Raw genomic sequence first — 15111 nt, forward strand, 5'->3', positions numbered from 1 at the left:
CACGCAGGAGCTTCGACACGAGGTCGGCCAAACTCAAATTGGAAGTTCCTAGCCGCGATTCGTGGATAAAAGAATCATCAGAGAATAAAACTTATACATCAAGAGTTTATTCATGATTCTCCATCCTCTCCCATATGGAGATGGTAATATTTACAATAATGCATATAAATATAATCTGTTCGTAGATGCGTATCGCGATTGTAAGTTTGGTTCGTTTGTTCATACGATTCCTGAGGTCCAGGTTGCTGTTTTAATACACTTCTCGAAGAATTCCCCATTACGGAAGAATGAGGGATTCCCCATGCTCACTGTCAAGTGGCACAGCACAATGAATGTACGCTCGTTTGGGCCTACTCCGATGATGGAATTCACGGAGATGGCGGACACCTCGAGGCTAACAATGATTGTTTTCTAACACCCCCAAAAGGAGGCTGGCTTCTTTCAGTGGCATTGTCGATCGGCATCGATTCACTAAGGTTCGTTGGTAAGATTCGCTCGTATATTCCATGGTAACTTTTTTTTGAAATTGCATTAAGTCATCTATGCTCCCGTGCGGAGACGAGCTCATCGAGCTTCCCCTGACAATAGAAGGTCGGAGGGGCTATCCTTTGAGTCATTCTCGATCCGAAGTATTCGTTCGGGGGCCGAGGTTGCTGTCACGTAATTGCTGTTATCACTACGTAAGTAGATGGGGATAAGAGAATAATTCCACTGGGTCGCGGTCAAGACACTGTTCTGCAGAGGGGATCCCCATGGTGCGCTTCTCTCGTCTGCCGTCCGAGCAGTAGCGACACAGCGTCCTCTCATTAAAGAAAAATCCCGCACATTAATGCCATGAAAACAATGGAAATGATATTACAATGTACAATATGTGGGCTCTCGTATTCGACAGAGAAGGAGTTGCTTCCGACAGCGGCGGCTCCGCAGCGATTGTCCCGATCCGTACGGAAAGCCTTCCTCGGGGAGAGTTCCTACCGCACGAACGTTGGAGGAATTCGCGGTCTTCTGCGGTCCCTGTTCGTTGAGATAGCGTTGTAGACGAAATCCATGAACGTGTTCGGATTCTCCAGAGCTCTCTGGAAAGAGCGAAAAACGAAAATTGTTAATTTTCTCCAGAGCCAATCGAGTCCGAAAATCCGTTGCAGCAGCCCTGTCTCGTGCTGACCGATACTCCGACGACGGAGAGCTCATTGGTCGATCGTTGGCTCAGAAAACGACTTGAGAACTCTTTGGAAAGTCGCTTGTGTGAACAGATGGATTTACAAACCGGACGAGCTCCAGTCTGCTCAGCAGTATCAGTGTCACCGTCGCCACACGTAAACAGAATCGATGCCGAGAGGCTCGAGAGAACACGCTCTTGAAGCAGCCACTTGTCAAGGTGATCTTGATCATACATGTGTGGCTGCTCGATTATTTGACGGCTCGCAGCGTGTCGTTGCCTGCTCGACTTGAGGCGGAATAGACAGCTGATGAGGTGGGCAGGGCTGTCGGTCTGACGATAGCGGTTCGTTCGGCCGTCTGTCCGTCCGTCCAGCCGTCGAGGCAGACACCCGCCTCCACCTATCGCGAGCGATGTCTATCGAGATCAGTTCAGATTATATCACTGACGAGGCCATTAGTAGCACGACCACTCGCCATCTCCGGCAAACACGAGCGTAAGCCAAACGCACGGATTCGAGAAGTCAATTCCGAATGCGCCCTATGTCTCTAGAGAGAGAGAGAGAATGTGTGTGACTCTCATCGGTAGGCTAATATGCTGTCCCTTGTATCGGAATAATAAGCTCAGCTGAGATCCTCTGTGACTTTGACAAAGCACAAAATGACAATCTGCTGCACAGTGTGCTTAGAGACGATGACGGTGAGCTATGAAACCTGCCCGCCCGCCTGCCTGCGTGCCCAGCCGTTCGCATCGCTCGGGGTTGCTTGATGGTTTAGGGACCCTAAACCCGTTCGCTTAGGACGTCTTCTGGCCCCTTAGGGTGGCTGTTGGCGGTGTGGGAGGCTCCCACCATCTGGCAGCTGGTGGTGGTGGTGGTTGGATAGCTGGTGGATGGCCGAACGCCGGCGCGGAGTGAGAAGACCAAGAAGACGACGACGACGACGAAACTCGGGGCACTCTAAATCGAACAAGAGAAAGCAAAAGCTCTGGTTGAGACTGGTGCCCCCTTGTAAATATCTGAATAACAATACACCACCGCCGCCGCCGCCACCACTTCCACTCAGTGTCAGCCAACCAGTCATCATCATCATCTAGAAACAGCTGCTTCTCTGCACTGACGACGACGGTGCAGCTCATCCCCGAGCCCCAGCCAGGCGGCGAGATTTTGATCCGACCCGCAAAAGCGCACTCGCAAATGCACGAGTTCTCAGCGGACAGATTGCCGCCTACGAGCATCGTCAGTCGTTCCGAGTCGGGGCCTCGGCTAGGATTCGGACCTAGCCATCCGACCCGACAACCTGATCGAGCAGCCATCGAGACTAATTTCATAAAAAAAGTGCTTCGTCACTCTCTCTCTCTATTTCGAGCCAATGTCGTCTAGACGTTTAGAATCCTACTCAGAAGGTTTTGATAGTCGTTAGGCGAACTTAACCCGTTCCGACTCGAACACAGGAAGCTGTTACATAATGCGGGTCCATCTCGACCTTGGATAGCACAAGGTCTCGAGACGTCTGCGACGCTTTCAGGCAATGCCAACCTTGACTCCTCGAGACAAATATGGAACGAAAGCGTGTTCTGCTTCTTCGTGTCGACACAGGAATGGAAACTGCAATGGAGGAACTATGGACTGATCGATTTACCTTCTGTCGGCGAGCGTCTTCCCAACGGTCCGAAAGCCTCCGTAGCTCGTATCCAATGGTTAGGAAATCCACTCCATTGAAGGAAGCGGCTCTCCTGGGCAGACTTCTGGGCAAACGACGTGGAACTACATCCGGAACGTTCGGGTTGGTGGAGCGTGCCGCGAGGCCGGCGAGTTCTGGAAAGGTCAAGGTTTTGAGATTTCGATCTCGGTCTGAAGTGGATCTTTCGAAGATTTCTCGCTGACGAGGCCGGAAAACGTCTGACTCTGTGAGGTATAGGATTCGGATCCGAGGTTCGATCCGCATCGGAATGGGGCAGAAAAGTCGAAGCTCGACAGTGGTTTGTTTCCCGAGCAGCTGTCATCGTCGAGAAGGGCGAACCCGGGACGGATCAACGCGGAACCCCGCTGCTACCCTACGCCCACGGATATTTGGTTACTTCAATCAGTTCTTGACTGACTACGTGTTACTTTAGCTGTCTTCGTAGCCATCGATTAGCTCGAGGAGTTCTCGCGGACTTGAATCAGGGGCCTCATCTTCTGGTCAAGCAGTAGAAAAGCTAGGCAAACGGACGGGCAGGCAGAGCGAGCGAACGATTGAGCCAACACCCACAGAGGCCTCAGACGTCGAAGACGGGGTAACGAACAGTACGCCACCCCTCCGTAGACACCTGCGTGACCCCGATCAAACATCGACCGGGGCGAGCGGATGAGTTGTCCGGAGACCGAACCAGCCGAGGAACGGTTCGGCCGGGGAGCGAACGTTCGAGAGAGCGATGGAGCCAATGAGCTGCAACACTTCTGTCAATAGTCGACAAACTACTCCGAAACTTCAAGATAGATAGGCACGCACTTCATCCGCTCGGACTCGATAGATTTTAAATTGATTTTCAGAAGGATTCCCATCCGTCGATCGCGGTCGCCCGGCTTCGTGGGTATAGCGCGAAAGAAATGCGGCCCGAGCGCTCTCCTTTCGAAGAGCCCTAACGTGGTTAGTCGACCGCCGGACACTCGGAAAGCGCGTCACCGCATATCGTCATTCGTCGAACCTGTCGAAAGTTTCTGATGATCGCGCAGTGCTCGTCGCGGCTCTGTCCGTGGATCTAAGGAAGCATGAGGAGGAGAAAGATACCGAAGGGGAAAAGTGCGAAGACACCAGCCAGCCTCTCGATCGACCGACCCAGGTGTTGCTCTCGGGTCGGTCTTTTGTTTGGTTGGCTACTGAAACTTCTCCGAGCATCGTCATTATCATCATCATCAACACCTGAATCCACCCGCTGGCTGGTTCTGCAGGCGCACCATGACTCCGGCGTCGGATTATAATTTGTGTTTGAAATTTCCAAGATCCGTGGTCGCGTTTTCGAGCGAGTGATTGGAGGATCGATTGATGGATGGATTGATGGAAATGTGATCTATGCATTGATTGATGGGAGATCCAAGATTGATGAAAGCTTTGACGACGGACCGACGGACCGACCGACCGACTGACTGACTGACTGGCTGACGGATGGACGCACGACTCGGACGAGATTGGATTATTGGTCTAAGCTCTCGGAGACGCGTGCGCGGATTTGTTGACGCGCGGCTTAGCCGCGAGGCGATACGACCTCGTGGCACAGCAAACAAAAGCCGACTGCCTGATACGTATTCCTGACTTTCCGTCACTACATCGAGACGAGCAGAAACGATGGTGAAACATCGAATAAAGCTCAGAAGGGGTCGCTCGCAAGAAGATACCGTCTATCGACGACAGACATCGAGTCTTCCTGTTTGGGTGATTTTGGCGGCGTCGTCGTCGACGCCACCACCGCCCGCGCCGACCGTGGCCCGAAAGGCCTCTATCTGAAGTCACGTGCTGTGTTCGGGATCGGCTTGGGGAGAGAAAAAAAATCTGCTCTCAGCCAGGTCCCGTTAGACCGTCTGTTCGGTGCTTGCGATCATAAATTATTCGTCAAGCGACATCTATTCGATTTCTTCGGTCCACCCGCTAGCTGCTCGTCAAATCAACTAAGCGGGACTGTCAGCGAGTGAACGTCTTCGGAACGAGTACCTTTCTCGAAGTGGCTTTCGTGCGCAACCTCTGTTAAGACCGTTGTCGATGACCCAAGAGGCGTTGGTTCTTTTACTTTTGTTCTTCTCGTAGACATCGCTCGCTCGCTGTGTCGGTCCGTCCGTCTGTCTGTCTGTCTCTCTCTGTCAGTCTAACTGACCAGACGACTGCTTTTTACGTTTTCGCTGCGAAGACAGCGCAGGTGCGCGCTCGACGCTACGCTGTTCCACGAAAGACGAGCGGCAGGAGCACCAGACGAAAATTGTCATCTCTCCATCAGCTCTTCAGCATCGCATGTGTTCCGGTTGGACCCGTTAGGCTTCAGAACGAATGTCACCGATTCTTAACGCTAATAACGCTTCGCCAGGATCACGATTAGGCCAGGTTAGCGTTTTACTGTGACGCTCGGCACGTAAGCTCCGAATGTGACTTGCAATGTATTCAGGGAACGTTTTGGACCGGGCCTAATTACCGATATTCTACAGCATGGCCCGCCGGAGAATCTCTTCTGATTTCCCGTCTTCGGGAAGCTCACGTAATATCCGTACTCTACGATCGTGTGTCGCCGAAGAACCGAAGGTGTTGCGGCGCCGCTCATTCGCGCTGCGCATCCACTTCATTCCAGAGGCTTGGCTTACAAATCGCGATCGAGACTAAATCTGCCCGAAAAAAAATAATACACGGTGATCTCCTGTGATTCATGGCCAGAACGAGTTTCTGGAAACACAAGCACCAACCGGATTATATTGTTTCTCGAGAACTCGGAGCGACCATCTAGCCCGCTAGCTAGTCAGTCAGTCAGTTCGCGATCGCAGGAACAGGCGTTGTTTGGGCAAGCTCAACAATGTACTCCCAGCGCAAACCAGATGAATGCGATTTGATTTTTCTCGAAAGTAAACAAGGAGCTCCTTCAGACGAAATTTCGAACGAAACCCAATCCCATTTGATCTTCGACGCGCAATACACATCAGGGGAATGGGAGCGAAATTTACATTGGTTGGGTGAGTGGAGATGATTACCACCGGCCGACGGCAAGCGTACAGCCCCAGAGATAAAGCCTCACTCGTTTATGAGACTACCGAATGCATTTCGGCATCTGAACGAACCCATTTCGCTCCTTCCTCAGTCCGGCTCTTGGATGTTAGCGACCTCAAACGGGGACCGAACCCAGCTGAATATGATATTCGGAATCAGATGTAGGTTGTTGTTTTTCAGTATGCAAATCATCAGGGATCGCTGTGTGGCTGCCGGCGCTGGTTATTACCATCTGGTGGCGTCGTCGGTAAAGTTTAGATCATCACCGTTTTCTTGCCCGCTTGCGACGGATCAGCCGACCGTAACAGGCCGCTGGCTGGCGAAACAGGCAGTAGAAGAAGGATGAGTCAATTTCGAATAGCGGTCCCCTGCCCCGACTGCTCGTTTCTTCCGTTCCCTCGACGCCACTTCACTTTTATCGAGATGAGTCAGACAAGGCTTGCGACAAGCTGTCTGGCCGGGCGAACGCCGACAATTATTTCATGTGGTGATGAAAAACCTCTGGTTTGTGCACCAATAGCCATCGCTCGCTGAGCCCATCGTTGCGGGAGTCGCCAGTCAAGTGAGTCATCCGGCTCTTACACCTACATGTTTTCTGTTCATTCGATTATCGGAACGAATATCCCTGTTCTCGTTCCAGATTTTCCTGGAACTCCCGCCCGGCTCGCCGCTCGGGGTTTAGGGAATGAACTCTGGATCGGAGCTCGGATCCCGACAGAGATGATTCGATATCGACTTCCACGACAGTAAGGTCAAATGGATCGTCCGGTTCTGAGCTAGCTTGGTAAGCTCGCCGATTCACTCGTTCGGTCCGCTGCTCAGTAGGTTGCTCGGCTGCATGGTCGCTTGCTTCGATGTATGAGGGCTTCGGCTGCACCTGGGCCGTTTCGGGAGCATCGCGCGACTTGACAATAATTTCCGCTTTTTTCCTCTTCTCTCCGGTTCGAATGTTGCTGTATTGTCAGTTGCGGTAGTGGCGACAACAACGGCAGTCGACAGACAGAGGAGAAGAGTTCTCGAGAGCTGCCACCCGCCTTCAGTTGTCAAAAAGCATAACATTAGAATTAAAGTGGGAGAAGAAAAAATATATCTGCAACGAACCAAAGAAAGAAAGGATGGACACGCAGCTACCTTCGTCCGAATGTCATTTTTGCCCGAATCGTGTCCCCGCCCTTTTCTGCACAGTCGATTTTCTTTTCGGTTACTAACTTTATTTAAATACCTCTCGTTCCCCACTATTCCCCATCGTCTATGGCTCTCCGACCGCTGTTGATTCTCGCCACCGAAGTCTTCGGGAGGACAGAAAAAAAGGAGAGAAATGCAGCACGAAGAGCAGACAGTTATGTCATGCTATATTCAATCCTGTCCGAAGGGTCATCCGTGGTTCTCATGCCCGCAAAGTGTTTTCTGTTTTCGTTTTTCTCACACGTGAACCGCGAACAAGTTCCGAGCAGTAGATCGGCGAAGACCCGAGGCAAGCGGGCGTACGGACGCACTGACGGCCACGCACGCACACATACGAACGAGCGGACGAATGACGGCTAACTGTGACAAAGCGAAAAACCAGCCAATATTCGTTCGTCGCGCTAATGTATGTCGCTGTTTACAATGGTCGCAACAGCTCACAATAAGCTACGCCCAGGGTAAAGTTGAACGAGGTGATGTCGATATGTTGTCAAAGCCAATATGAAGACGGCAACCGAAAGCAATTTAAACGATGAGAGGCACCCAGACACCTGGACACATTAAACATCATCAGACAGATCCACGGACGAAAACGGCGAGTCAGTCAACAAGAAGCCGAACAAGTTCGAACTTCTCGGCAGATTTCGACAACAATTGCCACTTTCGACCCGTCTACCGTCGCCGCCGCCGACAAGTGATGAACAGAAGGAGAAAGAAAAAAATCGTTATAAAATTCTGAAAAACGAACGAATTCAACGACGTCTAGTAACGTTCTTCAACAACAGATGATGCGCGCATGTCAACCGAGCGCCTACATAGACGGGCGAGCACACTACCTTCGGAATCAGTCGTTTCGAGCAAGATCTATACCGACCGATCGAGATGTATTGTCGTCGCTCTCGCGGTAAGAGCGACTCCCCACGAGTTTAGGTAGAGCATGGAGAGGAAAGTCGTCCGAGAAGCGGTTGGCGTGACTCGAACAAAAAGTATCAATCTCGTAGGAGGGGAAAATCATCGTGTTTCCGTGACTATTGGTGGTAACAAAAATCGCCCGCTGATGACTCCTCCGTGCCGAGGGTTTCACTTCAGTGACAAGAGCCTTAGCATGCGTCGTAGCAAGGTCCTACAGTTACGGCGCGGCCGCGGCGGCCAGAACAACTCGGAGCAACTTATACGTCTTTGGCGACGGCCATTAGATACATAGCTCGCTCGCTTCAATAACTTCTGCCCACACTGACGGCCACGGTCGTATGCGCGTCCTCAACGGTGTATCGCACTTTCGATGACCCGGCCCCGAAACAAACTAACGGGCACACAACTGGAAAGATGTAAGTCAGCGCGGATAACCGAGCCGTGTGATCTCTCCCGTGAGGTGGAGGTCCAGTCACAGTTTTGTCATTGTGGCAGCGCGGCGGCGAGTTCTGAACCGAAGGAGTCCATACAACCGCAACCCATGGATCGAACATTCGGGGAAATCGACGTCCGACGGAATCGAAGTTCGGGGGAGTCGAGGTTCTTAGGAATCGTGGTTGGGGGGGATCGACGTCCGGAGGAATCGAAATCTGGAGGAATCGACGTCCGTAGGTATCGACGGTCGAAGGAATCGACGTCCGGAGGAATCACCGATCGGAGGGAGCGACGTCCAAAGGAAGCGACGTTAAGACTAAGTCTCAAAGATAACGAAATCTGGGTTGCCCAGGTGCGGCTCTTGTCTGGCCAGCCGGCCAGTCGCTAGCTCGGATGGCCGGTGCGCGCTCGCTTGCTCGATTGGAAGAAACCCGATGGTTAATGCAGCTCGAGCATGTTGTCAAATCAGCCACTTCGGGACAAGTCGGCTGGCGAGCTTGCAGCTTGCTCGCGAACAAAAAAAAGAAGCAAGGGCCACCAAGGAAACGAGGTGGAATAATAATGACTTCACAATGACAGCAAAGTGATTCCGCGTCATCGTCGTCGCCGCCGCCGTCGGTACGATCGAGGTCGGCAACCTGCCCGTATTCCGGACAAATGACAACGGTTGCTGGCTCGTTTGGGCGCGAGGTGGAGGCGAAGACGAATTCGCTAATTCTGTCCAGAAGAGCCGTGAACGGCGTCTGGCACCGTGAATGAAACAACTTTCGGCCAATTAATTACGGTCGATAGCCACCGACGACGGCTCGAGAAACACTGACGATCGGGGCACGTCTTGGTTCGGGTGCAAATCGAAGTCGTTTTCCATCGGAGTTGACAGCAAAACAAAACATCATAAATCCACCTCGCATCGTATATGTTCCGATCGAGTCGAGACAATCGTAATATCTTTCTGTCTCTCGCTATTGGGAGCGGAAACAATTTCGTTCCGCGAGTAAACACGTCTGGTTCTCGAGTTCGTCGAGACCCTGCTGCTGCCCCCAGACTCATTCGTCAAGCGGTCAATATCGCCCTCTAGCTGCATTCGTCAGCGTATAATTCCCCGTGGACTTATCTCCGTTTCTGTATGTCAGCGCGATCATATATCGCTTCTTGATTTATCTGGTGATTCGGAGACAACGACGGTGATGTGAGGGTGCGCCGTGAAGGTACGCTGTCATTACGAAGTGCTCTGTCTGAGGTGTTTACTGAGGCCCTGGGTGAAGGTGTGAACACCAATATGCTCGAGACTCTCCATTAGGTGATTAGGGGCTGTTTGCTTGCTTACTTTTTGCTTCTCGTTTTCGATCACGACAAATAATGGCACCCTCGACGACCTTTAATAGCAGAGCTCGACGCGTTGGGCGCTCCGGAGCTTCGTTGGACTCAAGCGGAGCGATAATATCGGATGTAATTATTTAATGATGACAATTTCATTATTTTATTACACATGCGCCGTATAATGATTGGATTCAGTGCAAAATACGGGCGCCAATTTGAGGTGACTGAACAGCCGCAGCAGCAACGTGAGACTCATCGACTCGACGAACGATAGATACATGGGAGACCGACAGACGGACAAACGATCGACAGAAGGACACGGGAACGGATCTGTTGAGGGAGAAGAAGCTCCTGCCCTTCGTCAGCAATCTGTAGAACTCTGATTGCGCAACGGCAGACCGGTTCGAATGTCTCCGGATATCTTGCCGTTTCCGACTTTTATCTCGACCGGGCGATATATCGCTCAAGGAAGGGAATCTATCAAGCAACGAAATTCTCATCCCCGAGCACCCTCACATGAGAACGCCCGGTGTCGCATCGCAGGATTCTGACTCTAGATCCCGTGGGCGCGAGCTGTTCCACCTGAGGACTCCTCATTTAGATTACGGGATCTCACCAGCGAGCACAGCTGTTATGTGCATCGATCCAATAGGTGTATTTCGAAGAGTTTTTTCCTCAGGCTCCGAGAACAAAACACTGACGTTATGCGTCGAAAGACCGACCGTCAAACTGACCGACCGAGCGAAAGCCCGGAGATTTGATCGAGCTGTTCTTCTGTTTGACTCTTCCGACTGACCCCTAGATTTGCTCCATCTCAATTTAAACCGAGCGGAGTGGCTCTGCCGTTAATGAGCGATAAGTTAGACAGTCATCGGTAGCTTTCGACCTGTTCTTTTCCCTTCTGCATTTCGCCTGACTCTCGCCGCCGATGCTTCTACTGTCTGACTGAGGGCAATATTTCTTTAGTTTCAGTTTGCTGCGACTTTCGCCTGCTCAGCGCGGAACAAGTGGTGGCGGCCGCGGCGGCAGCAATCGTCGTCTCGGCCGTCGTTGTTATATTGATTAGTCTCACGACTTTGGTCGAGGAGGTCCCCTCACACTAGATGGGGAGTCTCGACCGATGGTCAACAGACGAAGAACTTAATTTCTCATCTCAGGACGAGCAGGAGCTGCAGGACAACAACAGATCGACCGTCGGAGGGTCTGACGGACGGATGGACGGACGGACGAGCTGACGACTCTAACTAACAAAGTCCGCAGCGGACCAAGGGAGAGAAAGCCCACATGATTGACGGACATCTATTTTGCTGCTGCCGCCAGATTGGTCTACAGGACTGACTGCTACCGTTATGTGATTAGATTCAGCCGGCCAGTTAACCGGCCAGACAGAACCTGAGAAAACGACCAGGCTCAGTTAAAAAGCTATTATCATCAAACACACAGTGCAGCGGGTTCGATCAAAGATCGTTAATAATCAGTTTTGCTCCGTTGCTCCTCAGGGAGCCGTCTAAGTTTCACTTGCTTCCGCAGCACAGCGTCTCGAGTTACGCTCCGACCGGACAACGTCTTTCCAGAGTCTAGTCCAGAGCAGCGGGCGGGATTGAACTCCGTGGTGGCTCAGATACTCCGACGGATCCCTCGCTTATCGGCAAATGCACCGTGGTATACAGAATAATAAGCCAGCACAGAAAACGGCAGACGCACCGACAGAATGACGGAATATCAGTCACGAGTCACGAGTCAAGGAAGCGTGGCGCCTCCTGTGGCTTCGGTAACGTCCCCGCCTCCACCAAAGTCATCGCATTACTCTTCACAGTAAAGTATAAGTGTCATCGCTCACGAAATTCGTTAAGTACTCTGTTTTCTGCGAATGTTGTTCCCTGAGTGGACACCGTCACGGCGATTCAAAAGCACTCAGCGTCGAGCAACATTTCGCGCACGCTCGCTGACCATCGACGGCACTGTGCTACGCGTAAGTACCGCAAGCATTTTTCAAATGTGGAATCTCTCCTCTCGTTTTCTCTATTTACTGAAACAATCCGATGGGGAAGCCGATGTGGATCTCCCGCTCAGGCAGCTCCGAGGGTCACTCCATCGACCGCGATTACGCGCTCACGCCGGCTCGACTCTGGCTCAGAACGTCGAGGTGTTTTCTCGCATGGTGCTTCTGTCGATCCGGCGTCTTCTCCCTCTCGGAGCTGCTCCCCGAATCCACTCTTCTGTCCGTCTACTGTCTGAACACTCTCAGAAACCCCAGCAGTCATCGAGTGTTTTCGACCTGATATGTGATCAGACAGAAGCGAAGAAAACTCAATCCAAGGTTATTCCCTGCTCGCTCGCTTGCCCGCTCGCCAGGTGGTGGTGATGCTGCTGCTGCTGCTGATGCCGCCGCCGCCACCGTTCTTGAGGCAGAAGAAGGTGGTGGCGGGGGCAGCCGTCTGAGAAACCATCGTCGAGAGAAAGCCCAACCAGAGAGAGCCTGGGACGCGAGGGTGGCACAATGACACCACAATACAATCAGGCAGCCGAGCGAGCGACCAATCGACCGGCCTAAGCACAGACAGGTTAAGACTTGTGACGAGTCTGCTGCTGGGAACTGACTGAGTTCTGAGCCAGCGAAAAATCGAATCGAGGGCAGATCTTCGGTCGGAACAAAACACTGGGGCTGACATGCTCTCGCGAGTGCAGGTGCGACGCCTATTTCGTGGATAGATCCCACTCAACAAAGGATCGTCTGCTGCGAAGATCTCCTATACTTCGAATAGGCGATCGCCTAGTCATCTCAGCAATGGAACGAGCTGTAAATAAAGGGAACAAACCCCGGAGGGAGAAAGAAGATAGACTTACCCTCGTCGAACATCCAGTCGGTCTGAGTGGAAACCGAGACGCGAGCCTGTAGCTTTTCCACGAGTGTATCGAGCTCTTCGCCAGAGTCCAGGAAATCGTCGTGATCCAGCTCGAATTCCGGATCTCTAGGCGGACAACTGTGGGGTCTGCTCACAAGTGAGAAGTCATCCTGATCACGGATATCATCGCTTGGAGTCGAGGGTTTCCGTGCGGGGATCGGGATAGCGTACGATCGGCTGTAAGGGAGAAGATGGGAAAATTAGACACGCACGGGATCGGAACGCGATTTATGAAGACAAAGTGAAGAGTCCTCCCCAATCGAACGAGAGGAGGAAACGGGAGAAAAATGAGATGTTCCCCCGCCGAGTGATCCTACGCAGTGTTCCAGAAAACTCCTCGTCATGAACACTCGCAAGGAATTTCTTCGTTAACGGCGGTCGCTGCTGATTACGAATTTCAGAATTTATTCTCTTCTCAGCTCGGAGACGTCATTATTAAGAAAAAGCAAACGCCATATTGTTAATTGGCTTTGTTTTGCTTCTGGTTCGTTTATGGTCGTAAAACTCAGACAGCTCTCGCGCTCTTGATTATAAAGATGATGATGGTGTTTCGTTAGGATCGCGCGAGCTTGCTGAAAGCACCTGACAACAATATGAACACTGAGTTTACGGCTCACATCGTCAGAATATCGCGCGGTACCCCAGCGGATGAGTTCGTCGGGGCATTGTTCCTCCATGAACTCCTCCTCGGCCGTTCCCGTTCGAAAACATACATTCGGCTGAAGTCTGCGCCGCTAAGTTCACCGGAATACCCGTCAGGTTCCAGGATCATCGACCACAGATATCCAGATGCTTCCTACATGAACATCGATGGCTTGACAGTATCTCCCGATGAACAGTTACTCGTGTCGTGTTATCAGCGGATCGCGAAACGCGTTCTCCGCTCGAACGATCGGTTTGTCGGTCGGTCAGTTGGTGATTCCCTCAAGGTCTAATGACTGTTGTCTGCTGATCGAGTGTCGAGATCGAAAAGCGAGAGACGCTCGGAGTTGTCAAACGCGAACAGACAGAGGGAAATCCTCGAAAATTTTCGCCCTTCTCTTGGAGTACCATCATCAATCTGGAAATGCGATACTCTGGAGGGGTCGCGAGCGAGCGGATCATCTACCAAATGACGGAGTGACTAACTGACTGACGGACCCGGTGAGCGAGCGGGCGCTCGAGCGAGCGACCGACCGTCAACCCAACCGCCCCTAATTCGATTCTGAGAGACACGAAAGAGAAATGGAAGATAGCGATCAGGGTTGAGGAAGAAAAAAAATCGCACCTGTTCGCTATATTTATGCTTCATGGGCGATCACGGCGCGTCTCTCGGCGCCGAGAAAATTTTGAAAGTTTAGTCTGTTCGTGAGTTCTCGAGGGGACTTCCCTCATTCGAGATTCGATCCTAAACTAATAATCGACCGGTTCTTCGACTTCTGCACAGCTCTCCGAGCAGGAGACATTCGCCTGCGGTCGGCCTCTGGCCGGGCTCTAATTAGGTGAACGAGTCTTCTCCCCACGGGTTTGATTCCCGTTGGTCCGGAAATTCCCGGAAGCTCCTAATAAAAACTTCGCTTTGTAACTTACGGGGTCGAAGGCAATTCCTGGAAACCGGTAGCGCTGTCGATGAACACATCGTCGAGAAGGTCCTCCTCGTCGTCCCCTTCCTCGTCGACGTCCTCGATGGGAGGGTATTCGAATCTGCGTTCGTTAGCGAAATAGGCCGGGGAAGGCTCGTAGCCCGAGTCGGTGTCCCAATTGCTGTTGTGCTGTTGACGGGGCTCCGACAACGGAGCCCTGATCTCGTCGTCCAATTCCAGAAACCACTCCGACGCCCCTGCATCATCACTACTGATGTTCCTGATAGAGTCCGACATTCTGCAACTGAGGAGAAAATGGATTTAGTTTCACCCTTGTCCCCGATCGAACCGCGATCCAGCTCCGGGAGCCCTCATTTCCGCCGAGCTCGAGCTTTGGCCTGCTAATCTACTCCTCGGCTATACCCTGCGCCGGGTCACTAATTCCTCAAATAAGAACGGGAAACGATTCCGGGACTAAGAGCCAAGCCGGAAGCGCCAAATGTTGCAAGGGCCCTGAACTTACGGATCGTACACGAGCATCGGAAACTGAATGAATCACGGATGCGCTGTCACCACCAAGTCACAATCGAACAGACGGAGAGCGTTCGCGATAGAAGGCCAGAGAAGTTCCTGCCCGGTTAGCCTAGCGAGCACACTTGCAGCCGATTCAAGTGCAGATCTGGATTCGAAAGCAGCGCATTGACTCGTTTGCTTGCCTACAAGAACACCTCTCGCGGCAGGAGAGCGTGCCGTGACGTCATGTCTGAGTAAAGCTATTCGCAGAAGTGACGAAGCGACAGGAATCGCTTGGGGACACACAGTCTGCCTCGAGCTTCGCCGTGTCCACTTCTCGCGGCATACGGCTCTCGCGGGCGGCAGGGAAAGACAAGCGGTGCCGTCTAAGAGTT

General features: G+C 52.2%; 1 protein-coding gene across 1 annotated transcript; it reads right to left on the minus strand.

Annotated features, from left to right (window-relative positions):
• Positions 1–754: 754 nt before the first annotated feature.
• On the minus strand, positions 755–14500 carry LOC100903250 (uncharacterized). The gene is made up of 4 exons (XM_003739159.1): positions 14211–14500; positions 12583–12818; positions 2800–2975; positions 755–1076 (listed from the first exon to the last, which is right to left on the minus strand). The coding sequence occupies exons 1-4, from the start codon at positions 14498–14500 to the stop codon at positions 972–974; spliced, it is 807 nt and encodes a 268-aa protein (XP_003739207.1). The 3' UTR covers positions 755–971.
• Between the last annotated feature and the right edge of the window lie 611 nt (positions 14501–15111).

Source organism: Galendromus occidentalis, unplaced genomic scaffold (assembly GCF_000255335.2).
Source record: "Galendromus occidentalis unplaced genomic scaffold, Mocc_1.1 scf7180000076421, whole genome shotgun sequence".
Lineage (NCBI taxonomy): Eukaryota > Metazoa > Arthropoda > Arachnida > Mesostigmata > Phytoseiidae > Galendromus > Galendromus occidentalis.

Bases quoted from the DNA above. Each gene is read 5' to 3' on its own strand.
- LOC100903250 (XM_003739159.1), bottom strand. From the start codon at position 14,500: ATGTCGGACTCTATCAGGAACATCAGTAGTGATGATGCAGGGGCGTCG. The intron at 2,976-12,582 runs GTAAGTCTATCT...TGACCTTTCCAG, and splicing joins CGACTGGATGTTCGACGAGG to AACTCGCCGGCCTCGCGGCA. The intron at 1,077-2,799 runs GTAAATCGATCA...CGCTCTTTCCAG, and splicing joins AAGACGCTCGCCGACAGAAG to AGAGCTCTGGAGAATCCGAA.